The sequence below is a fragment of the Calypte anna genome, chromosome 1 (assembly GCF_003957555.1).
Source record: "Calypte anna isolate BGI_N300 chromosome 1, bCalAnn1_v1.p, whole genome shotgun sequence".
Classification (NCBI taxonomy): Eukaryota; Metazoa; Chordata; class Aves; order Apodiformes; family Trochilidae; genus Calypte; species Calypte anna.
In genome coordinates, this window is record NC_044244.1 from 181,322,318 (window position 1) to 181,349,842 (window position 27,525).

The following is a 27,525-nucleotide window of genomic DNA, read 5'->3' on the forward strand; positions in this document are numbered from 1 at the left end:
AACCAAACAAGCTGTTTCATAATTTCATACAATGATCAAGCACCTCATGACTGTGTCCCACACCACGATGTGCCATGATGACATTTTTAAATCTGAGTACCTTGAGAAGTGTTTTGAAAGGCCACCTTTCTGCTCCAGGTGCTGCCCAAGAGATAAGTCACAGAAATACACTGTATGGACACCTCTAGGCTGCTTCAGACACCTTCAGTCTAGCTCAGCTGACTGCTCTGTGGCAAAGCAGGGCTGCACACAACCCATTCCTAAAGTCAGCAATTTCTTAAAATGCCACAACTAACTTTGCAAAACTCTATTCATTGTCTGGGACTCTTGCACCAGTATTTAGACATCAAATAGAAGTGTCTGCTTGGAAGAGTAGAGTCCTACCTGCTAGAAGAAGCCATCAGTAATAACTTCAGTTTATTTGTATGCTGGGGTGTGAAGATACCACAGATGGATCTAAGCAGCCAGTCAAACTAGAGACCTCCTGAGGTTCATTCCAACATGAGTTTTTCTATGGCTCTAGGATTTCGGAGTCTAACCACAGGCACTCAAAAAAACAGGCACTCAGTGCATCACGAGAATTGGAGTATTACACCATAGGATGCACCAAGTATAGCATATATGTATATATTTTGGTATACACCAAAAGGAGAAAAAATCAGCATAAAAAGATAAAAAGACATTGTTATAAAAAAGCTCTACAAAAAACAGAGCTTGAGTACTTCTAATCAGAAGACCAAATAACCAACTATGATCAACTGCTTTCCTACATGTACCTCATGACTTGGGTGTAAGGCAAGTAATTCATACAAGTCTTCAAACTTTGCTCAACGATTTTAGTGGCACACATACAGACAGCATGACTTACTTGTCATTAACAAATGAATACATCAACAAGCGTTCATCTATGAACTTCTTCCATTCAGGCTTTTCATTAGCTAGATCCCTGTAGTTATCATTAGATACAATAATGCCATCTGACTCAAAGGCCAACTTGACAATGAATCTGTCATCGTAGCACACCACCCTTCTCCCTTGCACTCGGCGGGATGGTGTAAACACAAGAATCTTCTCCTTTTCTAATTTACGCAAGATTTCTTGATCTACAAGGAATAAGAAGCAAAAGTTAAAAAAGAAAAAGAACGAGAAGAAAATAATACTTGTTTACTCTCCAAAGACATTGGATTTGAGGAATATCTGAGCATTATGGACTAAACATGTCTTAAATGGTTATAGTCCAGCACCAGGTGTCTGAGATATGACATTTGAAGTTACAGTCAGCAGTCTACTGGCAATATATTTTTTTAAAAAACAACAAACGAATACAAATCTTCTGCTCCACACCATTTCTTTGACACTAACACAGAGGACCTTGTTCATGTAGCTATGGTTCAAAATAAATTTAAGCCTCCAGGGAGACCTTCCAGAACCTGAAGCAAGTCTATCATAGAGCTGGAGAGGGACTTTTTACAAGGGCATGTAGTTATAGGACAAGGACTGATTTCAAGCTGCAAAAGAGTAGATTTATATTGGATACTAGGAATCTAGTGACAGTGGTGAGGGATGGGTTGCCCAGGGAAGCTGTGGATATCTCTCACTGGAAGTGTTCAAGCCAGGTTGGATGGGACAACCTTGTCTTGTGGGAGGTGTCCCTGACCATGGCAGGGGGTTTGGAAATGGATAATACTTAAGGTCACTTCCAACCTAAACCATTCTATGCTTCTATGAAAAATTCCTCTTTCAACCTCCTGGTTGAAAGGGTGGTTTTAAACACTATTGAATGTTTCAGCAAAAGAAGAACAAACTTATGTTCCATATAGGAAAAAAAAACTCAAAAGGAAGAAATACAAGATTAATATTACATATAAACAATGTATTTGACACAAGCATTTATCTGCTTAATAGAAATTGTTCAATATTCTAAATTATAACCAATGTCTTTGTAGTCACCTGGCTAAGTGGTACATGATGTATAAGAGTGTAATGGAAGGTGATTTTTTTGCCCACTAAAATAATAATATCTGCTATGTGATGATTAGCAGGCAACAATAAGAAAGGTGCAGCTGTTGTTTAATCCAAGAAGTTTCTCACCAATACTGACAGTCTAGAACTATCCTCACTTTAGTCGTCTAATACTTGTTAAAATTCTATGTGTCTGCATATTTCAGGTGCATACCTCTGGAAATTGGAGTTATCAGCACAATGTATTTCTCAAGACAAGCAGCAAACAGGCTCCCTACATCCTGATAAGAAAACTGAAGAACCTCTGTGTTACAGAAGATACAATAACCTCTTTGATGTTCCTCCCATTTTCAAACTCCATGATGACAAATGGCAAACTGATTCTTCATTGCTAGGCAACCAGCCAATTCTGAGTCTTGCTACTTTCTTCAAATTTCTTTTGAGGTTTCTTGTCCTATCCATAGCTCTATTAAATGCCTCATTTTATTTCTAAATAGCCAAATCTTTATTACTTAGCCAATGCTCTTCTCAGGCACTAGTACAGTGAAAGAGAATGCCTTCAAGAGAAAGACTCCACATTGCTGGTGATGAGGGGAGAATTGCAGCTTTCCAAACATTTTGTGCTTGAACATGGTATGTTCTAGTAGCAACCAAGCAAATCAAATGTAAAGATCCTTCCAGATACTTGAAAATGCACATGGTAATCAAATATCTATATTCTTTTATAAGCCATGGCTACTACTCTCAAATGCATCCTCCCCTTTAAAGGTAGCTATATTTAAGAAAACCAAACCAAGCAAACCCCCCACCTCCCAAAACAACAAAACTCACCACTCCACCCCCTTGAATCCTAGGGATATTTAACCCTGAATTCGCCTCTGCTTCAGCTTTAGGGCAAAGGGAGGATGACTCTACAGTCTTCACAAAGAATCAATTGGTTTGATCAAGAAATCAATGCATCTACACCAGTTTTTGAGGTTTTTTTTCTAGATAAACACATTCAAAATTAAAATTTTCAAAAGCTGTCTGACTCATTAATGCCTCTGATGAAAAGGGGAACCATTCCCTTTCTGTCAGGATAATGCTTATAACCCCAGCACAGGTGAGGACTCACTGATGCTGCCTGGCAGACAGGCCAGCCTGGCACTAGCTGCTCACAAGGAAGATCACCCAGCTAATCACTGCCTTCAAACCATTTGGAGGCCAATGCTACATGGGTGTAAAATTTTTTAAAAATGGCAGTTGCATTCTTCAACAAATAAACAGCAACATTAATGGAAAATTTATCAGGTGAGAGGAAAAGGAGGACTTGAGAGAGGGCATTGCTTTGTCTTTTTCCTCCCTGAAGATTTCAATTAAGTTGCTACACCACAGATATTCTATTATAGTCTTTCCTTTTTAAAGATTTGTTCATTTGAGCAGCAGCACTCATGGTGTGCAAAATATCAAACAAACCAGTAAAGGCAGAACTGAGCTTACCTGTGATAAGTGCATCAGGTCTTGACTGTTCTTTCCTCCAGGCTGGCACAAACACAGTTACATCCTTGTGGCCTCTTTCCAAAAACCAGTCTACAGCCAATTTGATTCCTCGACAAGAAAATACTTCTTTGTTCCCGTGACTGAAACACACATTAAAATTTCTTATAATGACTTTGTTCTTTGCTATGACTGTAAATGGAGCACAGTGAAACAAGGATCTCACAGTCACGCTCTTCACTTGCTCCACGGTTCCTAAAGGCAACTGGGAGTCAGTCTGAGCCTGGCCCATATATTACCATTACTTGCAAAATGGTGTTGGAGAGGGATACTCAATCTGCTGAGTATTTTTAGCATCTCTACAGAGATTTGACAGCTAAGGAAAAAAATAAGTAGGGAATGTTAAAAATCCTCATAGTCCAACCAAAAGTATGGAGGGTATCAGGCACCACAAACTTGATGGGGGAATACAGGAGGCCTGAAACACCTATATGAAAGAGTGCAATGTGCTTGGGAAATGCTGTCAGATGAGTACTGAGTGCTGGTGTTTGTGGCAACAGGGGATGAGGCAGCAGATTCCAGCTGCGGGACCTCTGTGAGTCCCATCTGAACAGAGAATGAGAAAAGAGGACTCCAAGCCCAAAGGGTTGGCAGGCATTCTGCAGGGATTAGGGAAACTGAAGAGACTATCCAAAATGTACATGACAAAACTAAGAATTTGCTTAGTACTGCATTTCAGAAGGAGAAATTAATTGTGTATTAAAAAAAACCCACGGAGAGACAGTTCAGAAGAAAGGGATCAGACACAAGCAAAACAAAAGGTGTGCGTCTGTTGTGCAATATCTGTCTCAGTTAAGGTGAGAGACACAATTAGGTCATTTTCTAAAGGCAAATGAGTCCTCAGGCAACTTCTACATCCAGTTTTGGGCCAGACATATTACAAAAGACACAGAGGAACTTGAAAGAACCCAAAATAAAGCGAAAAAAAGCCTATGGGAAAAGGCTGACGGAAGTGCATTTAGTTAATTTAGAGGAAAAATAAGTCAGCCTGTGGAGGGTCAAAACTATCTTCAATATATATGAAGTAATGAACACAGAGGACAGCAATCAACCACTGTAGGTTCATGCAAAAGTTTTGGTAGCAAGGGACTGCAGCATAGCCTCTGCAAGAAAAAGACAGGGCCTGCCCGTGCTGGCATGCCCAGTTCCAGCCAGCTCCACCACGGAGGAAAACGGAATGAGGGAACACCAAGTCCAGAGCAGGAGGTGCTCCAAGGGGAGCAGCTATACCCCCAGAGGGATCACTGGAATAGAAATATGAAAGGAAGCAACAGCAGAAACAGCCACGTCCTGGCCCCAACCCCTGTTGCCTCTCACAGTCGCTCTGCAGGTTCCCACTGTCACCTGCAACCATGACAGGGGGAGGGAGAGGTGTCTGAAGTGAAATGAACCTGGGAAAAGGAGAGGATAGATGTTTTTCCTGTGAGTATTATAATGTTTGCCAATTTTGTTTCCCATTATTTGAATCAGTAATTAACAACTATGTTAACTGGCTATAAATTAAAATCCCCATTTTGAGTCTGTTTGACATGCAACAGTACTTGATGACTGATTTTCTTGTCATTATTTTCACCCATGAGCTTTCTTGCTCCTGTTCCATTTTCTTTATTAGGAATAGTGTGGCCAGCAGGAGTAGGGCAGTGATTGTCCTCCCATACTCGGCACTGGTGAGGCCACACCTTGAATACTCTGTTCAGTTCTGGGCCCCACTACATTAAGGGCACCAAAGTGCTGGAGTGTGTCAAGACAAGGGCAACCAAGCTGGTAAAGAGTCTGGAGAACAAGTCATATGAGGTAACTGGGATACTGGGGGAGCTGCGATTTTTTAGTTTGGAGGAGGCTGAGGGGAGACCTTACTGATCTCTACAACTAGCTGAAAGGAGGTTGCAGGGAAGGGGATGTTGGCCTCTTATCTCAAGTAAATAATGATAGGACCAGAGGAAATGGCCTGAAGTTGCACCAGAGGAGGTTTAGACTAGATATTAGGAAGAATTTATTTACTGAGAGAGTAAGGAATGGGCTGCCCAGTGAGGTGGTGCAGTCACCATATCCGGAGGTATTAAAAAACTGTGTTTATGTAGCACTTCAGAACATGCTGTAGTGGGCATGGTGGATTTTTCTGGGTTGACAGGTGGACTTGCTGATCCTAAAGATGTTTTCCAACCATTACAATTCTATGATTCTTCCCCAGTTCTGCTGGCGGGGAGAGCAAGCACCCAAATGTGCCAGCCACAATTCCTATGTGCCAGCCACAATTGACCCACCACAGTCCCACTGGGTAAGGACAGAAAAGTCCTCACCAGCATAAGGAACAGTTAAACAATATGTTAAAAGCAGCTTTCTAACTGAGCACTGGGATGGGCCTATGGATTCTGAGATGTCCTCTCACTACATACTTGGCAAAAAACATCAGATGTCTCCTCTGGGCCAGCCTGAGATCTCCATGAACAGGAGGAGACAAGCAACTTTTGTGAGGTCTCTCACAACCCCACAGCATTATGCAGCAGAAGAAACACAAGGATGGCAGCAAGCTGTTGCCTTTTGCTTGGCTGGCTTTTTGTGTAATAGCAAGTAGGCCACAATCTGCTTTCCAGAAAGGTAAAAGACAATTCTTTCACTGTGCAGTGATTAAGAGGACAGTATGACAATGGGGAGCCATAAGGATCCTACAAGTTCCTCCAATTTGCATCTTTTGAAGGAAAGAAAATCACCAGAAAATTATTTTTAAAATTTTCTTTCTTAGGACCATTGTTTCTCGCTGCACTTAGGGTGCTCAAGTAATTGTGAAAGGCATGAAGTTCCACAGTAAAAGTGAGAAAAATTCTGACACATTGTTCAGGTTCCAGAAGCCTGTGAAGGAGCTGGTGTACAGGTTCACCAGAGTCTAGGTGCTGAGAGAGGATGAGACCTGGCTAACACATCTCACAAAGCAGCATCCTCAGCAGAGGCTCTGGTGAAGGTCACAGGCCCCAAATGAAAAAAAAAAAAAAAAAAGAGCCCACTACCATTATCTGGATTTAATTGAGGAACTGTACTATTTCCTCTTATGAAAACATAATAAAAAACTAAGATATTGCAATTATTGCTGGCCATAATAATCAAAGTTTGCATATTTCATTACAGGATACTCCAAGAATAGTTTTAAGTCCATCTTCAGTGCCTATATATCTATATTAGAAATACTGTCAGAAGCAAGACATCTATGTATCTCAGTATCTTCTTTAGCTATGGTTATAGGCCTCTTCAAAAAACACATTCCCTGTTTTGTACAACACCATAATGTAATACACTATTACATTGTAATAACACTGTAATAATAAAACACATAAACACATAGTAAGTCTTCCTAGGCACTGGTTTATACTATACAATTATTTGTGCTTGTCTGTCTGAAAGAGTAGTATCTTTGTGTACTTCATACCTTCACAGGAACTAGAAGCCAACTACACACAGATATGTCACATTTAAAATACACATGCAAAGGAAGTGTAATTGCATCTCCCTGTGACACCACCAAACCAGGCCATGGGGTGAGCATTCAGTGCCCAGTGGGCAGCCCTTAGGCCTCCTCTGTAAAGTCTGGTACCAGAAATGATTGTTCATGCTATCAGCAGACCATGTGCAACCACAAAAATATTGCAATCCATTTTAAAACAGTCAAGAAGGGCTTGTTCCAGCTACTAAATTCCAGTGAAATCACTGCACTGTTATTACTCTTAACAACCTCCATGGTTTCAAATGCATAAAACCACTTTTTGCTCCTGTCAGCGAATAAGTGTTGTGTTAGACTGCATTTTAGTAACAGTATGTTTGTTCCCTTAAGTCTGGAAGATAATTTCTGGAATTAAATCCTGGCCACTCTGAAGAAATGGACATTCTTGCCTATAGCTTTCCATCAGGCTGGAATTCAAGCTACCCTTTTAAAAGGCAGAGGAAGGACCAGGAAGTTCAGCTCCTTTGTTTTCTTTGCCTACTAAAGACTATTAAACTCACTCATCCAGACCAGAAATTTGAAATACACTTAAACTCCACAAAACAGAAATAGGAAATGCATTACAACATATACTAGTTTTTCTGCATCGCTGAGCAAGTAGATTTGTAGCTTGTATAAATCTTCACTTTTTTCCCCACTCCTTTTTAGAAACATGCCTAAGCTGGTTTCTGAATGGATACAAATTCCAAGAAGTTTAAATGATTAGTGAGAAAGTCTGTGAAAAAGATGTGCAATTAAAATTTGTTCTTTTCTTCTGTGTTGTTGTCATGTAGATTTGATGCTCTCCTTTTTGTGCTTCATCAGCTTTATGGTACATCGTACGGTGAAGAGACAAATCATGCTGCTGCTTCTGACTTTTTTTCTTTCTGATTAGTTGCAAAAAAGAGGAGAAATGTTTGTATTTTTTTATTAAAAAAACATCCTTTTGAAAATCTCTTCCGAATTATTGGAATTATGTGAAAGTTCAGATCAGTCAGGATGACAGCTGTAGCCTGGGTGAGACATTGGTGCATACAGCTTTGGTTCTGCTTGCTGACTGTGTTTTATCTACCACCCTTCCTTAGAGGAAGAAATATAAAGTATATTCCCTAAAAAGTATCTATTTCTCTCTCATACCATGTATGAATGGTTCTTTTTATCACCACTTTTATATTTGACCAGTTTATAATTGTGGTTTTATTTTTAATGACAAAAGTAGTATAACATTTCCTGAGCAAAAACCTATCAAGTATTTTCAAGGCTAGGTGAGAAAGTGGTAAAACATCTGATGAAAACATTTTCATTTTTTCTGTCACCTTCACAGCCCCCCAGATAGATTTTCAAGTGACTGTCTTGGAAAGAGTTGAGGTATATACACTCCTAAAGCACTATGTACAGCAGCTGCAAGATCTCTGGCATGCTCTAATGCAATATTCAAACCAACACAGAGCTCTCAGATATTGAAAGCTACAGAAAACATACACATTGATGGAAAGAGAAGTTAGGGCTGATGTCTAAAACAATGTCTGCTGCAATACCCATACAGGTTTTTTTTTTATACAACTGAAATCTGGGCACATCAAGGTATTTCCCATGTAAAAGCATTAGAAGCAAGTACAAAACTACACACAAATTTGCCTGGTAAATTTAGAGTAGCCAAACTATTTTCTTCTGTCAAGTCACAGGGTGAAAACAGTGTATAGAGTCTATAGTATATAGAGATAAGAATTTCCACCTCGTATCATCTTAGTGACTCACTAGGCTGGCAGCCTAGCTTTGCCACTAGCCTCACCCCTTCTATTTGTTTATTAATTAAAGCTCTACTAATTTCCTAATTACAGAGAGAAGTCAATCCAAAGCCCTTCTCAATAATCCAGGCCTTCTATCAGTCCTACATTTGTTCCTTATGTATGTATTCTGCTGCTGACACAAAGTGGATGAAACAGTTCCCAAATGTGCTTGTTTATTTTTCCATTACAAATTACTCAAGTGCTTTGAAGTCTTTGAATGAAAAAAGCCTGGGAAGCTGTAACACTCTCCAAAACATTTCTCATCTGTAGGGATCCCACCATCAGGGCACCCTAAGGACCACAGCAAGTGTGGCTGCCAGCCTGACTGCATCCAAGTGCCTGACCAAACAAGAGTCATGGACTCAGCACTGAGAGGTCAAAACAGGCAAAGAGAAGTTACACTCAGAGCTGTCAGTGACAATTTCCTACCCACAAGATTGTTACTTGCTCGAGAAATATCTGTATCTATTCCTTACAGTGACTTCTCAAAATAACATAAGAAACCAGACAGATGGTGCCACTGAAGGACAAACTCCTGAATCCAGGTACAAAGACATAATGTCTACCAAGCACAACTACAGTCTAAGAGGCCAATGCCAATTGCTAAGGCTGATTCCAGAGGCTAGTGCTAAATTGTTAGTTTGTTAAAATGCATACGCAATTAAATTGGCATATCAAAACTACATATGGCATAGATAAGACAACCAAACCATTCTTTGGTTGACACAATTTGCAGTTGTGGAAAAATTTCTATGTAGACAGGGTATCAGCAAAACTTTTACTACAGCCAATTGACTTGCCTAAGAGTTCACACCTGGGGACAAGGCTCAGTTGCCCAAACACAGATGTTTAATGCTGGGTAGGCACCTTTGGCTATCTCATACTTCCCCTAGCTGAACGCCAACTCCTGAAGGGCACTGGGGTCTCTGCCACATTCATCAGGCCTGGGTGTATGGTTCTGATGCCACCAAAGCACCTACAACACTCACAGCTGGAGGGATGGCTGGGCATGAAAGTTGTAAGAAAACTGTAAAGTATCTGCCTGAAGTGGGAGTGTATTAAACTAAAAAACCCTAACCATCCCAAATCAGCAGCTTTCTCTCACAAATAAAACTCAGCATGTAATGGTTATCTTGCACTGTGTTTTCTCTTGTATAATTAAGTACTATCAAACACTTGTTAAATATATAGGCCAAGGTTTTACAGAAGGGGAGACAGAAAAGCATCACCTCCATGGCATGAGAATCCTAAGGGTGAAGTTTTCAGAAAAAGATTGCACAAAACAAGATTCATTGATTTCAACCTGCAAACTCACATGGCTTGTGATCAAAACACTTCAGTTATTTTGCTGATACAATTCCAGAAGTGGTTGTCTAAAAATTGTAATACAGCAAGTCAAATATGCAATGATTTGCCTATTAGGGCATGCCCAACATTGCCGTCATGTTATGCTCTCTGTAAGCACTGCAGACTTTTTTTTTGCCCATATGTTTTCAATATAAAGTTTTATACACATTTATGTAAAATTTGAAACTCATTCTTTTCACTGTTGGCAAAGGAAGCCTGAAAGGGACCCAGGGTTGCCAGGTGCTCTGTAACAGAAGCAAGTTAATAAGAAGTTATGATTTTGCCACTGTCTTTGTAACCAACAACTGTTCATTATTCCTCACTTCTTGGTGGCAACAAGACTCCTTTGATTCCAGCAAAGAAAAGTATCACAGCAATAACCAGTTTTTGGCAATGTCCTTGTCCTTGTCCTTATCCTTGAAAAAGAAAAGGACTGTGCAAATATGCTCCAGTATATTTCTCTCCTCAGAAAGAACTTCCTCTCTCCTAACCTCAGCAGTAAAGGGAAGTCTTAAAATAAAGAGGCAAAAAGAGAACCTCAATTCCCTCTGCTGCCTCATGTTGAAACAGGACCTTCTCCCCTCCATTCCAGACTGTGGAGGCTCAGCTGAGGAAAACATGCACGAAGAGCAGGTCCAAGAACAGACTGGATAACAGACAGATACAGGGGTGAAGATCTAATGTGCTGTTTCTAGAGTTCATTTACTTTTGTCTAACTCTGTTGTGTAAAGGGAAAACTTAGGTTACCTTAAATCTCATCAGGCTAGTAGTACTACTACTGACTGTGTTACCCACCTACTACCCTAAACCTGCAGGCTACACTAAGGTCCTGAGTGCATTTTTTGTGAATGGACAAATGCCTTTCATATTTGCATGGATTAAGCTTCTAAATAAAGCAATTGCATTATAACATCATCATCTACATGCAAAAAAGCCCCCACCTTATGAAGAAGAGTTAAAGCTACACAGTTCTCTGGAAATCTAACATAGGTCAGTGCTCAGGTGTGGCATGATTGAATCTGTGGTCCTACTCCTTAATCCTGACTCTCAGCTGCAGGAAGCATCTATGGAGCTCCACAGTGGCTCTAGGGGATTATCTAATTTGCTGTTGAGCTCTGATTTTAAGTTTACACATTGAGAAAAATCAGACCCTTCCAATAAAAGACCCCTCCATCAGAGACTTTGGACTACATATAACTACACTTATATGTGTAGTTATCTTTCCTCTATGGGAAAAGGATGAACTCAACATCATGAAAAGCAGGATAATGAAAGAACAAGATCAGACTGAAGCATTGCATAGAAACTAAATGGCAATTCTTCAAGACATAGCCTGCAAAAGCCAACTTTCTGCTATTGAGATGAAAGGGGGAGTTTGCTTTGTTTTGAAAACTTTAATCAGTTCATATTCTTTAGCCTGTATTGGAGTCTTAAACACACAAGATGCTTCTGATCAACATTTTTCAGTTGAAGGCACAAATGACAAACAATACCATCTTAAAGTACAAGGTAAGCTTTCCAAACTTGCTAAAGCAAGTTACTCATCTGGAACAAGAGTAGCAAATAGACTAGACCAGCACATATGTGGGCTATGGCTGGCCAGAGTAAATTATTCTGTGCCAAGCCTTGATCTGTGCTCCCCTCAAGAAACACAAATCCGCCTTCCACCACTTGACTGGATGCAGCCAGTTGCACAAATATGAACAGCCAGTCACATAATCAGATATATCCTTCCTCCTTTGTGTCAGACCTAGCTGTTCTCCCAACCACAAAAACGTGGGGCTTCATTTACAGGTCTAACAGGCAAATAATCCTTTTTAAATTAGGAAGCTGAATCAACTGATTCTGCAGCCAGTCACTAGACAAGGTGTAAGGAGAAAAGCATTGCTGGTGGTGAGATAGAGACAAAGCTGAAACTAAGTCCCTCTGTGTCACTCATTAGCTGTTCTGTGAAACTGCATTCCTAATTAGTTGTACAATGGAGAGACAAGGCAGCATATAGTGCTTGAGCCTTCTGGGAATCATAAAATGGTTCATCCTACTTCTATTATTGGACATCATTCACCTCAACCTTCTCTGCAAAATTTCCTACTCCCATTAAATACATATCCCAAAGGAAAAAAAGCAGGTTTTATCTAGAACATTTTTAACAGTAAATGGTATCATCAAGTACGTGTATTACAATAGGAGAGTAAGAATATACACCACAGTCCAACTTTTTCTGTGAGAATGTATTCCCAAGAGTACCTCTTGAAAGACTTAACTCTAGCCCTGCTTAGGGCAGGTATCTGTTTCCTGTTAGCAACTCCAAAGTGAGCACACAGGCCACAGCTTGGAAAAGCAGAGAGGAATGAAGAGAACAGACTGTGTCAGTTTATAGGTTAGTTACTCATCCAAGGATCTTCTGGACACTTAGATGCAGAAATTTAAACAAGACTGTCTGAACTGCAAGCAAATTCCTGTATCTCCTCCACTCCTTTCAATATTGTTCTTTTACATGTTAAGGCTGAAATACTTTGTTTTAAAGTGCTTATTTACTATTGTCTATTTTGTTAAAGGGGAAAGGAGAGATCCTGATGGAAAGCAACTGGTTGCACAGCTCGTGTCAGCAACAGGATCTGATCTTTTAAAAACATGGGACCATCTTTCAAGGACTGGTTTCTAGGAAAAACTACAATCTGCCTGACCAAGCAGAATGAGAACATCTTTGCCACTGACTGAGCAAAAGCAGAGTAGAATTGTCTTTGCCAACAGAGTGGCCAACACAGCAATGTATGAACAATCCATGAAGTTTATGGAGTGCATTGGTGGTAATTTAACATAGGTGACTGAGGACTCAATGATGGAACCTGGCTGGACCTCAAACAAAGAAAAATCAAGAGATGTGAAGGCCAGGGTAGCCTTGGTTGCAGTGGCCATGGGTGGTGGAATCCTGTGAAGGATCCTGTAAAGAAAGAGGAAGGCAAAAAGCAGGATCACAGTGCCAGACTTCAAGAGAGTGGACTTTGGCCTGCTTAGCAGACTACCACATGATATGTCCCCGGAGAGAAGAGGGGCCCAGGAAACCTGGTTGATTTTCAATTATTATTTCTGCCAAGCTCAAGACTGGTCCACTCTGGTGTGCAGGAAGTTGGGTAAAGGTGACAGAACATGACTTTCTATCATCAGAGGCTAGGGAACACTGAAATGGGACATTTCCATGCTCCTGGGTCCTGACGGGATACATTCAAGGGTGTTGAGGGAGCTGGCTGATGACATTGTAGAGCTATGCTTGGTAATCTTTAAAAAGTTACTGATGGTGTTCCTAAGGACTAGAAGGCAGCAAATATCCCTTAATCTTCTAGGAAGGCAAGAAAGATAATTCAGAGAACTACAGGCTAGGCAGCCTCACCTTGATCCCTTCAAAGCCACTGGATCAAATCCCCCTGAAGACCCTTTCCTAACAAATTATGCAGGTAGGGTGAAGGTGATGAGGAATAGTCAGCATGGATTTATGAAGGGGAAATAGTCTTGCCCAACCTCACAGCCTTTGGTGAGATGACTGGCTCTGTGAATTAGGAAAGCAGCAGATGCTGTTTACTGTGGTTTTAACAAAGCTTTTGACACTGTCTCATAACAACTGACAAACTAATGAAGTATAGGCAAGATAAGATGACTGAGAGGTAGACTGGAATCTGGCTGAACTGCTGCAAAGGGTTATATTAGTGGCACAAAGCCCATCTGGAGGCCAATCAATATTGGTGCACACTGGGGACTGACAAAGGGGCATGCATTGCTTAGCATCTTTAATGATGGAGATAATGGGACAGAGTGCACCCTCAGCAAGTTTGTAGAGGATGCATCACTGGGGGGAGCACACTATTCCTGTGTACTGCTGTTCAGAGGGATCCTGGCAGAATTGAGAAATGGGCCAACAGGTACCTCAGCAAATACAACAAATGGAAATGCCAACCCCCTCCTGGGAAGGACTAACACCAAGTATCAGTACAGGTTGGGGCCAAGGACCCTGGGGTTCTGGTGAACATCAAGGTGACTATGAGACAGCACTGTGTATTTGCAGCACAGGAGGCCAACAGCCTCCTGGGTTGATTTAGGAAAAGTGTTGGCATCATCCTGAGGCAGGTGATCCTTCCCCTCTGTTCACTCTTGCTGAAGCACCCTGGAGTGCTAGGTTTAATTCTAGGCTGCCCAGTATAAAGCAGACATGGACAATATTAGAGAGTTCAGTGAAGGACAACAAAGTTAATTATGGGACTGGACCACCTGTCATACAAGGAGAGGCTGAGAGAGCTGGGACTAAAGAAGAGAAGGATCAGGGGGAACTTACCCATGTGTATAAAAACCCGATGGGAGGGAATAAAGCAGACAGAAACTGACTTCTCACTGGTGTCCAGTGACAGGACAAGAGGCAATGGGCACAAACTGGGTGGAAAATAAGAAATGTTGTTTAAACATAAAAAACCCTTTCTTCTTACAGTGAGGGCATTCAAACAAAGGCCCAGAGAATATAATGAATCTCCATCCTTGGAGACTTTCAAAACCCAGCCTGGCATGGCCTTGAATTGACACTGATCCGTGCAGGGGACTGACTAGAGTATATCCAGAGGTCCCTTCCAAACGGAATTATTTTGTGATTAAATTTGGTAGAAAACAAGTAAAGCCCAGTTAATTTGATTCTTGGAAACAGAGAGACTGCTATCTTACTACATTTAATTTGTTTTAAGGCCCTGTTAGCACACACTCATATTTGGGCTCATTTTATGTAGGTGGTAAAGAAAGTAAATCGAGCATAGGAAGGCAGGTCCTAAATATTTCTGCTACCAGCTGATAAACATTGAAGGGAAGTGACTGACCTGGAGCTACTTCTGGACTGTGTTCAGTGCAGTTTGTGGGAGAAGTTGAATCTACATCCACCCACCAATTCTGAGCTGTGTTAACTAGCTAGCACTTACACAACTGTTTTGGATTTATGTGAAATTTAATCCAAATCCATTTTATAAGTCCCTGGATAACTGCTTGGTTGAGTACCAGAACAGTCCTTGTTCAACTGGACATACTTCCTTTAAAGCCAAAGTTGAAAATGACACATCAGGTAGAAAGAACTTATAGGAATACCCCATTAATAAAGAACTAATATCCTTTTTTTATGGGCTAACACATTGACTTAAATAAACAAAACCTGTCTGCATAAATAAGAGCTGTATTTAAGTTTGATTTTAAAAAAGTTTCATTTTAAAAAGCCTCATTTAAAGGTAATTGACTTGATTAGGAGCTAAAAAAAACCTGGGCCTTTAGCCCAGAAATGTCTCACATGCACTTTTATTACTAATCTAATAAAAACCACATCAATTCATCAAAGGACTAAAACTGACCTTCTAAACCCTGGTGCTTGTAATTAGATAATCCTTATGAGCTACCCAATTAGTTACTAATCAGTTTGTCATTCAATCATTTATATAGCCATATAAAAACCATCTCTCTGCATGTCTCTTTTTGCCATTTCCTTCCTTCTCTAATCAGCAATGAGGCACGAACCTCCTGCCTCCCTGCAGACCTAGAAGGCTGGGGTCACATCAGTGAATGCTGTAGGCATGGAAGTGAAAGTATAAAGATTAGTTATCTCTGGTCTTAATTGGCAATTCCCTAATGTGACAACCAAACCAAATTTTGCAGAGAGGCTAGATATCACAGAATAGTCTACCAAGAAGAATTATCACTTAAAAAACTTATCTTAAGGAATGTTACATTTGCTTTAACCTCCTGTATGTAACTTGATACAGAAACTGCCCACAGCAATGGTACCTACTAAAAATTAATAAAGTACTTGGTTGGCAGGGGGAAGGAGACATTTGATAGCTGCCTACAAAGGGAGGCTGGCATTAACCTATGGTTGTTCTGAGTACAAACCATGGAACTCTTGCAGACCTCTAGCCTGATTACAAGAGTGGCATGTGTGGTAGACAAAGATGCTTAGAAGAGAACATGCATACAGTTCCAGGCAATTATACCAAACATCAGTGCTTGAGTGAGACAAGGTCATTCTGTTTCCATTTGAAAATAAAAGCAAAAGCTTCAAGGTCACATACCTCATTGCAACATTGCTGCCATCAATAACTATTGGCCTCAGGTTGTCACCATCCTCTGTTGCATCTTCCTGCAGTGGAGAATCTGATCTCTGAGACTCTATGGAAGATGCTTCACGCATTACACTAGTGTTAGCATTAGTTACAGTCTGCTCAGTCTCAGTTTTATTCCCAAGTTTGACAAGTTCTCCCAAAATATCATTTATTAAAGCATCAGTCCCAAGTTTATTTAGTACAAGTTGAACCTGCTCTTCAGAGTAACCCAACTTAAGTGCAAACTCCAGTTTGGTTTGATATTCTTTCATCACATCAGGGGGCTTTTTGACTTCCTTAGGTACTATCTGAGCCTCTTCTATCCTAAAGTCTTGTAAGATTTCATTTCTTTTTAGTATATGAGGCTCTAAGCAAGGAAATCGGCACAGCTGTTGGTGAGTCTTAGGCAATAAATGTGATTCTGATGCAGAATTATTCAGTCTCTCTGAATCATTATCAGAATTTGTGCTTTCTTCAGAGTCACAGCTGGAACTTCCAGAAGTCTCTTCAGATGCCTCCTTGTCTGCATCTTCTTTCCTAGAATTAACCTTATCCATCGTTGGCTTCTCCGCCACTGACCAAGGTACAATTGCATTTATTTGTGTGCCAGTGCTCCCCATATAAAGGTGGCCTAAATCATGCCCCAGATGATCCTTCAAGCCCATGAAGCTGCTGCATGTACTTGACTCCACTTTGCTGTTTTTCTTGTATTCCTGAATATAAAGTGTTCCGTATTCCTAAAGAGAGAACAAAAATGTTGCAACTGGTTACACATACTACTTGTTTCGTATTTCCTTGCTTCTTCATCAGAACTGCATTTATTCTCTCCCAGGAGAGAAATACAACCTTTTAAAAAAAATATACTTTTGATAAACTTTTTTGGGGGGCGGGAAAATTCCTCAGAAATATCCTTAGATAAGCAGAAAACCAAATGATCAACTGTTTTTTTGAGTGTTTCAAATTATATACTTTAATATTTCTAGAAATGAGTTTATGAAAGGTTAGGAATAAAATCACTAAGTTTACCTACTGTGACGCAAAGACAGAAGTCTCGTCATGATTTGAAGGAACACAGATATTTATTATTGCTTAAAACACTATTTTGACAACAACAAAAAAATGCAGCTACAAAATACAAGTACTAGAAATGCTTTCTAAACTAAATGCTTTAAACTCTGTTAAATAGAAAGAAATTAGTGCAATACTAAATTATCTGGCTTGTTAGGCAAATATAAGACATAACACAAAATAAATTAATAACAGAAAACACAATTAAATAAAAACTTAGTGGGTCTAAAAGACACTATCAGTTCAAAGGAACAAACAAGCTATTTCTGAATTCCCTTACAGAGTGATAATTAGGTGAAGAAAGACAAACTGCCCTCAACAGAGTGCTGTATTATTAACACATGCAGCACCTAGAGACACGGATTGAGCTAAAGGCCAGTAAAGCCAGTGCAAGTCTTTGCACTGATTGCAATACACCATTCATCAAGCCAACAGGGCAAAGAAATTAAAAACTGATTTCAACTCTTGGACTGGATATGTGCAAGCCTTTTTCCGAATCAAAACTAAATGTACAGAGAGAAGCCATGTAGAAAGAAACGAAGATGAAAAGTTGCAGTTTTCTGGACTCCATATGCTTGCCACATCCATTTTTCTGGAGGAAATTTGCATAATTTTTGGTAGCTATACAGAAGTTTGCTACCCATTTCATTGCAAGGATTACTTCTACTACCTGAACTTGCAGGCAGATTGCTACCTCTCTTTCCCTTAGCTTCTTCTTTTAAACAGAAGAATCTAATTTGTGAACTGCTTCAACAAATTAAAAAAAAAAAAAAAAAAAAAAAAAAAAGATAAATTCTCTCATAGATGAAAATGAACCATATGGACCAATTGTACTGCCATGAAAAAGAAGAATTTACATCAAGGGAAGACTGGAACAAAGACTTCTTTCACACTTCCAACTTGTAAGGCAGAATGTAAAAGCAACATATAGAGGCAAATGATTTCACTTGAACTTGACAGACAGACACAAATTTCATCAAGGAGGATAAACTGAGATAAAACATTATGTCAAACAGAATCTCTTCATCTATACTAATAGAAATTACAGGTGCACCTCATGAACAGCCAAAATTTCTGACAGCAAATACATTAACTTTCCCATTCACTTACAGGTTAGCATTTAAGAATGACTTGGTATTTAAAAGTACTTCCCTCTTCTTAGAATAAAGATCTGAGAGTACACACAGGAGAAGGCTTAATCAAGGCTTAAAACTAGAGTTAATCAAGCAAAAAAAATCCAGTCCATGATTCAGTAAAAGCAGATTCTGTAGGTGTAGAGTGTTAAGACATCACCACTGTGCTGGAGGTATTTAGCTATGGGGCACAAAAACTTGCTTTACCTAAGCATTTCTAGTTAAAATAAATAAATGCATGTATCATAAGACTTTAAATCTCCAACACCTTAATTCAAGCAAAAGTGACAGGAAAGAAAATATTCAAGTTGTTATTTAAATCTGATCTTGTTGTAAGGCAGTAGGGCTGTAGTACTCTCAAGCCGCATACCAAGAAATATTACTTTCTCTTCACTTGAATCTTCAGGATTTTCAAGCACCACCATAGATTAAACACAAGGAGAATTTAGGAAATGAACCTTTTCACACAGTGATTTATTAACTAGTGTAATGCACTCGATGGCACAGTGAAAGTAACAAATCACAACAATATCCCAATAAAAGGATACAGTTAAAAAAAACAACACTGTGGCCTTCACAGGAGTGACATCGAAAAAAAGAAAAAAAAATAATCTCAAACAAGAAACCCCTATTGGAAGTGAGGCTGCTTAGCAACCGGCCTTTAGTTGCTAGGATGCACTCCTTTAACATACCATCATGAATACTAGCACAGCAAAAGAATAATTTGGTATGAACAAAAGCCTATGAAAGAGAGCGGGACTTAAGTGTGTCTGGCTTCCCCTCAGAGAACAATGCAGCTGCCAAACCGATCTGGAAGCCCCGACATCATTGTTCCACCAACCCCACAATCTGCTCTGACTCGGAGGAAGTCTAGTTAATGGGCAACACTTTTAAGCTGGACTGAAAAGTTGAGCTGGCTCATGTACTGCTGCTGCAGAATACAGGGAGATAATGGGTCACTGCCTAAATCCGTGTACTGTGAAATGTCATTTTAGTATTGAACTAAAAGTAGAAGGAGGGAATATCTTTTTGGATGGGGGAGGAGGAGGCTGCATATTAACAGCCTGGAATCAACAAAGCTTGAAGTGCACAAATCAGAAAGAGGATTTTTGTGTGTGTGTGTTAGTTAAAATAATACTTAAGTCATTCTCCAATCACTTCTTCTTTGAAGTTTAAGTGCTTTACAGCAACTACAATCATAACACCCTCCAGTGGGATTCAATGAGCCACTAGCATATGAATGTGTCTGAAGATCAGGCATTGCATGAAACATACTTTAGATGATTTGCACATCAACTGCGTATGAAAAATGACCATAAACTGAGCTTTGTTCCTTGTTGGGAATGTGTGCATAATCAGTCTCGCATCTATCTGCTTTAAGTCTCTGTCAGTCTCCACTTAGCTCCAATATATAACTGCTTCTTTTGCACCAAACTACTGTTTTTTTTCCAGAAACTATTTAAAGAAGGCAGTAAGAGTAGCAGCTTTAAAATCTGCCACAAAGAGTATATAGTAATCATCTTATTGCTTTAAAATGGCAGTTAAAATTATGTTTATACTGTAAATTCAAAGGTAAAGATTTCTGAAATAGTTTTGCATAAGCACTACTCTATTCCTGGCATCTGGCCTAAGCCCTGAATGCAAACTATTATTTTCAGATTATTTTTTTTTTGTCTGTGAACTTTGCACACCATGTTTGCAGTCAGCAGCATCTCTTAGAAATGCTAGACTTTGGAACTCCCATTATGTCCTTTATGAACTCTGCTGATTAGAACCATGAAAATCAGATGCCACTGTTCAACACTGCTGGAATTGATTATTTTATCTTGTTAGTGAAGAGCAACATGCCAGCCACTTTACTTCAAAGAATGCATATTCCAAATAAACACCAGTGTACTTATATATAGGACAATGAAGCTCATGAAAGCCACAAAAGGTTACCCTAGGAGTAACATCAGGTAAGAAAGAACTTCTTGCACTCTTTATTTAGAAGGAACACTCATTACGCATATCTGGTTTGGAAGTATCCTTAGCAATACAGTTGAGGAGAGCTAAGAAAATGATCTGCTACAAATTTTGTCTCAACTGAGAGGCAAACAAAAATCAGCCAAAAAATTGTCAAGGAAGATTTCAGCTTCTGATTATGTTCACCACAGCTCGGTATTGCTTTTGTATTTCTGAAAATGTTAATAGATCAAACCAAATCTATTCCAGTTTAGACATATGACAATGTAAATTTTAAACTATAGTGTGAGATACTGTGGTCTTAACAGGCTAAGTTCATTGTTAAAGGCCTAAAATACTGTAACACTGAGTCAACTATTTTTCAGCTATAACTGTTACACTTCAGATGAGCACTGTGCTACTACATTGCAGAAGCACAATCTTTTCCGATTTCTTAGAAGTCATCATTATTTTCCACGAACCACTAACAATTATCATATTAGTTCACCTTGACACAAAACACAAATATTTTTTGAAGGATGTGGGCATGTAGATCAGCTAACCTTTTAGTCTGTATTCAGAATATTTTCTACTTACAACTGAGCACAAGAAAGCAGTTTAATACAAATCTAGTTGACAGAGTAAAATGAGTAAAATAGTGTGTCATGTGGCACAGTATAACAAAAATTGTGTATTCTCAAAATACTGTCAAGTTTCTGAAGATACGTTCTACAATGCAAATAGTCCAAGTTTTCATACAGACTTTTTCATACAAACTTTTTCTAAGTCTTCTACACACAACATGGGAAATACTGAAACCACAGTTTGTTGGAACAGTCATTACTTGTCACAAACAGAAGTGCAGGGCTGATTGGAAAAGAAAAAAAATGAATGTATCGGTTATCCAAATGATAGATACTGCAACAATGCAAATAAAATAATGAATATGTAATAAATACCTACTGCTGTAGTTTCTATGTATTTAATTACCATTGTATTTCAGCGAGTGCTGTTGTCTGCATCATTCTATCCAACAAAGGAGGGATGTCCTATTGAACAGATTGGTTAATGCTCTGGGGCAACAGATGTCTACTGGAACTGCAGGAGACCAGCAACTGGTGGCCTGCCCATCTTCTGAAAACTTTCAATAGACTCATGCATATGTTCACACAATAGGGCATGTGGTAGAAATGCAAACCTCTTTTTAACCCTTTCATATGCTCTTTCCCTCCCAACTGGTATATGAAGGTCTTTGTTTTGTTTTGTTTTGATTTTTTTTTCTTTACAGGATCCTTGGAACACAGGCTCATGGAGTATACAGTGCTTGTTCTTCAGTCTAACTCAAAATATAAAACAAAACAAATTAGAAACTTCATAAAATAGCCAGGTTCAATCTGATACACTTACAAAGAGCTTTCAAAGCACAAAACCTTTGACTGGAACATGTTCCCACCTGAGAGCATCCTAGTGCTCTACCTAGTGCTACAGTATCTTCAGGTAGTCCACAATGGAGCTCTTTGTATTCTCACAAACGCAGGAAGTTTCATGCATTGTACAGGATAATGGAGAAGTTGCTTCTCTTTTTTCTTTCTTAGACAGCTTCTTCTACCAGTCCCAAAGTAAATGCCAGTTTATTAAAAAGAAAAAAAAAAAAAAGGAGGGGAGGAAAGGGATAAATACCTTTCACTTAGAGCTGAAACTTCTCCTTTCCCCAAGGAAGGTAGAGGAGAATAATTTACTCTGCTCTGTTCCTTTCTACAGCCTACCATTTTCAAATTCTTTGAAATACACCATTGCTGATGATTTTGAAAGCTCCTCAATAGAATGCACTGGGTGAGATCATTGCTCTTTAATATTTTTACTCTTCAGATATAACTCTTTTTCTTTCTTTTCCTTTCTCAGCTGACAGACACACTACCTACACTGCCCAAACGCAAACCCATACCCTGCAACACCAGGAAGGGGAAACATCCCATTTCTGCAGAGAGAAGCCCGCATACTTACGTTTGCTGGAAAACACACAGACATTGGTTTCTTGTAGCTGTTCCAGAAGCAACTCCTTAACACGATTTCAGCTGCAGACTTCAGGCAAGCAAGCAGAACAATGAATGGATGAACAGATGGACCCGCGATGTCTTTGCTTAACCTATTACTGAGCAGCTGAGGAGCCAATCACAGCCCCCAGAGCTCACAATTAGTTGGCCGGGCAGATGCAAGGCAACCTCCCCACCCTGCATCAGGTTCGGAGGTTTCCAAGATAAGCAAGTTGATGTCATTCTCAGGGTCTGCCCGGGGCAGCATGTGTATTAACGAGGGGTGTGCTGCAACAATAGGCCATACAAAAGAGACTAGCAGGCAGCTGCTGTATGAGAGCCAGAGTCATTAGGGAGCAGGCTGCCAACAAGAAACACCTGGCTTGGGCAGACTTCAGCTTCTCCACATTGTTTCTAATTCATGAAACAAAGAAAGGAATTATTTTTAAGTAGTAAAAGTTGTGAGTTCCTATTAAAGTATCACAGTCTTAAGGAATATAATCCCTTCTATTATGGAGACAAAAAGTTCTTTGTAAGAAAAAAAAAAGATAAATAAATCTATCAGTAGCTATTTGTACTTCCCTTTTCTCATAGGCAAAATTAATCATATTAGTACAAATAACCAGGAGTCTACATTACATGGAAATGCATTCAGACACCACTTTCTCAATTTCCTGGCACTTTTGAACATCGGTCAATAAATGCAATAAACTTGTATTTACACACAACCCTAACAGAGTACTTGTGGATTATTTCAATGGAAGGTGAAACTGATTTAACTAAACTCACATAATATTAATATGTGAAATAATGGGTATTTCTAAGCAGTGCCATAGAAACATTAGGGCACTTGTCAGAAAGGACTGCAAAGCACTCTTTTGTTCTGTAGTCACTCGTATCTGCTTGCAACAGGACTTCTTTCTCTGTGATTCCATAGATATGGTCGAGATGCCAAGATCTTCCTGCCTCTTTGCAATGATGAAATACTTGAACAAAAGTCAGGGGCTAGGCCAGAGCCACCTCTTTAATGGTTTTATTTTTACTGAAGGAAGCTACATGGAAACACAAACTCTAGTTCATTATCTCCCATCCCCTCACTACCCAGTAGTTCCAATACTACCAAGTCCTGCAGCACACTAATTCAGTGACAGAACTGTAGGTAAAGTTTGATGCTTGATAAAAAAGGTGGAGCAAAGTGAACTTAAAAATAAAAAATTGCCATTGCTGGTAACTTCAGTGAAGACAGCCCAGCACAGAGGAGAGGATTCTGTATTTTCAAATGTTCATCTGCAAGACTGCTGGAAACGTGTATTTACTGATTCAGCACCATTACATGACTAAAAGCAATATTTAGGCAGCTGTTCTCCTCTGCTTGGGAAGACAGGAGATGTGCTGGGAAATATCTACTATAATTTTAAACCAGAAAAGGATGTGAATCTGTTTGTTAGAACCATTTTGAGTAATTTCCCAAGTTTTATGTGGATAATAAAGTGATCTAACATAGTAAATGAAATCACATAGCATCATGCTATTACACTGGTGCATTTATCATGTGCTCACATATTATGATGCAAAGTAGAAACTCCAACTATAGTTTCTCTGCACTGTCCATTAAACACTCTTAAGAAAAACGACCAACACCACTATTTTTGAGCTTTAAGTTGGAGGCAGGAGGAGACTCCTTGCCACTGTGAACACAAAGAGTGAGAGAAAGCTACCCACAAGCACAGTGGGATGCCTGATCTCCACCACTGGATTAAGCCTCTTTGCAAACAGTGAATAAAAGCAGTGATCTGAAAAAGCTAATCAGTCCCTGCTGTGGTATTTAGACTACCTCCGTTGTCGGTATTGGATAATGTTAAGCATATTAAAACTTCTGTAGGCAAAATAAAAAGCCAGACCAGTTCACCCATTTCCAAGAACTGCCCTTAAATGCAAGCAGGATCACTTGGTTAGTCATTAGTTGAATATCTTCCTGATTAGAGCCAGGCACTTCTCTGGCAACGTAAGAAATGCTTGATTTGGCAGAGGACATGTATGGTACCTGTATGTACATCTGTAACAAACACATCTGTACATCTGTACAGCACAGCACAGAAGTGGTGTACTTAGGGCTCTATAAGCACAACTAGCTCCAGTGTACAATCTAGCCTAAACATGTGCCTTAAAAAAAAAGTTGTAAGAAGTTCACTTGCAAAGCTATGTCCCCTCAATGTCTTCTTCAGTAACATTAAGAATACACCACATCCCCTCCAAATAACTCTCCAGACTCCAAGAGCATGTCTTCAGCTCTACACTTCAGTTGCATATTAATGCATATTAAAGGCTAATGCCATGCTGCAGCATTATGATCAGTCAAAACAGATACAGTCTGAACACCTGTTATACAATTTAATGTACACAAAATATTCTATCAAGTTGCAGTTGCATGAATTAAGGCATTTTCCTGTGTACAATGTCCATTAGTTACACCAGCTGCCTGTTCTGGAAGCATCTTCTCAGCTCTTTCCTAAAAAAAAGCTGGGCTGTCCAAGGTTTACAAGGTGTGAGATCATCCTGTTATATCATGCTTGTGATGACAACAAGCTGAAGATGTTTCTGCACATTCTAAGGGGTTTGGACTACATAGCCTTTAAAGGTCCTTTCCAATCCAAATTATTCTACAATTCTATGACAGAAAAACATTTTTATTAAACTTTAACAAGTACTCAAAGCTTTGTACTGAGAATGATGAGGTCAACAAAGAAACTTTTGTAAGAAACACTGTGGCTCTCCCATCACATCTCTGATGGGCTATAGGAGCATCACTAGAAGGTACACAGTGTGAGTGAACAAAGAGGTCCCTATTTCTTGTGCTAAAACTTCCAAATCCAATAGCCTGATCAGTTCAACCATCTCCCACCATCATATTTAAAATATAAAGTGTCAGTAAGTTAAATCCAGTCCCCAAAACTCAGCAAATACAGTAGCTCTTCAAATTTCTGGTCTTGGAAGATCAGGAAGCTATAAACACCTATTTTTGTGACCCCTAGAGACTAGGTCTCTCATGGCACTGGATTAAACATCTGGTCAGCACAGAATCATGAAGTGGCTGGAAGTGATGGGCTAACTCAGGGACCCCATGGTGGAAGGAGATTTCTGAACAGCTCACGGTAAGGCCATGGGATGCTGCAGAGGGTGAAACTCTAAGCTGGGCAGGGGGTGGGAAGGAGATCATCCCCTTCCCCTGCTGCCCAGTCTGATATGAGAAGCATGCATGGGAGAATCAAGAAGACCAGAGGAGGGAGAGCTGGAGCAGCTGGGAAATTCAGACAGTGTAGGATGCAAATATTAGGGAAACACTACTATAAAGGGAAAAAAAACCCACTCTAAAACAAAGCAAAACCCACCTTCTTGTTCCAGACAACTCTGGGTGTTTCAAATACACTGAAAACAGAGTCTTATTTAAAACCAAATTATTTTATGCAGCCATATAGAATGGTGATTCTGTAACTCAAGTGGTATTATTGCAGCAATCAGAAACACAACTTGTCCTATTGAAGTATTTAATTATCTTTTACTGCAGAACTTTGTTAAACCTCCAGTAGTAAGTGATGCATTTGCAAGAATATATTGCACAAGTTAAAGCAATCACATACAATGGAATTTCTGAAATGGAGATGAAGGCTGTATGCTACAGACAAAACCCACTGATACTGTTGGACTTAATTGTAAAGATAAACACCTTAAGATGTGGCAATGCAGCAGAAATTATTTTTTCAGTTAACATGCTAAGAGATGCAAACTAGCTTAAGTATAACACTTTGAAGTAAGTTTACTTAGTTTTGAGGATTGGTAAATAGTAAAACAAAGATCCACCAGCACTCTACAGCCATGCAGAGAAGTGAATTAAATGATCAGTAAAAAGCACCTAGAATTCAGAAAACCAAGTGATATTATGACAATTATGAGGAATGCTTTGCTTTGCTACAGGATAAATAATGTTAAAAATTATTTTAAAAGGACAACTGTGTTTTCAAATGCAGTGTAATTTTCACTGTAGAAAAACATGCATTTTCAAATGAATGAAAGCAGCAGGAGAACTTTGAAAGGAGACTCAGCTGTCTGTAGATATCCTTAAAACTTACAAAGACACATTTTTCACCAGGCCCACATCTTAAAAGGTTACAAAGTCTACAGTTTCTAGTACAATCCCACCAGATCACCAGCACTGACTACATGCGAGATGTGAGCAAACCATTGCAACTTTTACCATTTCAAGGCATGGTTAGAGGATGCAGAGAAGAGGAAAACCCTAAGTTTCATCATAAGCAGTGATTATTTTTGGATAGTATAAACAGTTCATCCAGTCTTTCCTTGCCTATAGGTGGGCAAAGGCCATGACAAGGAGCTTTTCATCACAAGATGACATGATGCACCTCTGCAGCTTCCTCTACTTAAGTTTGCCCATGGAATGAGCCCCAGCAAAAACACTTGCATCTCCAGAGAGTATCACACCGAGAAGCAGCTCCTGAAATGAGACATCTTTTCTGAACCAGTTTCATTCTGACAGGGAACAGTTTTGATCATGTGACAAAATAAAACCCCACTATGTTTACCTAAGAGGATAATGAAAAAGTAGTTGCCTCAGCATTATGGATATCCACTGTAGGCACGGATCCCCAAGCAATGCCCCTTCTGCAGGATCACAGAACCACTGCAGTTGGAAGGGACCTCTGGAGGTCACCTGGTCCAGACCCCCTTCTCAAGCAGCGTCAACTAGAACCAGTTGCTCAGGACTTTGTCCAGACAACTTTTGAGTATCTCCCAAGGATGGAAACTTCAAGCAGAGTGGGTCAGTGCTTGGTAACCCTCACCCTAAAAAGTGTTTCTTGATGTCCAGAGGGAACCTCCAGCATTTCAGTCTGTGCCCACTGCCTTTGGCTCTGTCCCTGAGCACCACCGAACAGAGCCTGGCCCTGTCCTCTTAGGGCCCTCACTTCAGATAGTTATAGACATTGTTAAGATCCCCCTGAGCCTTCTTTTCTCCAGGATGAATGGTTGATGCTCCAGTCCCTTCATCATCTTAGTGGCTCCCTGTTGGACTTTCTCCAGCACGTCCATGCCTCTTGTAGTACGGAGCAT

General features: G+C 39.7%; 1 protein-coding gene across 2 annotated transcripts in view; it reads right to left on the reverse strand.

The window, feature by feature from the left end:
- ZC3H12C (zinc finger CCCH-type containing 12C) overlaps window positions 1–27,525 on the reverse strand; it is a 40,895-nt gene that overhangs the window by 3,471 nt on the left and 9,899 nt on the right. For both annotated transcript variants that reach the window (XM_030469285.1, XM_030469284.1), the window contains exons 2-4: window positions 16,194–16,960; window positions 3,442–3,581; window positions 869–1,103 (exon numbers count right to left, since the gene is read on the reverse strand). In XM_030469285.1, the coding sequence (XP_030325145.1) occupies window positions 869–1,103; window positions 3,442–3,581; window positions 16,194–16,888 (1,070 nt within the window). In that variant the 5' untranslated portion in view covers window positions 16,889–16,960. The remainder of the gene's footprint in view (window positions 1–868; window positions 1,104–3,441; window positions 3,582–16,193; window positions 16,961–27,525) is intronic.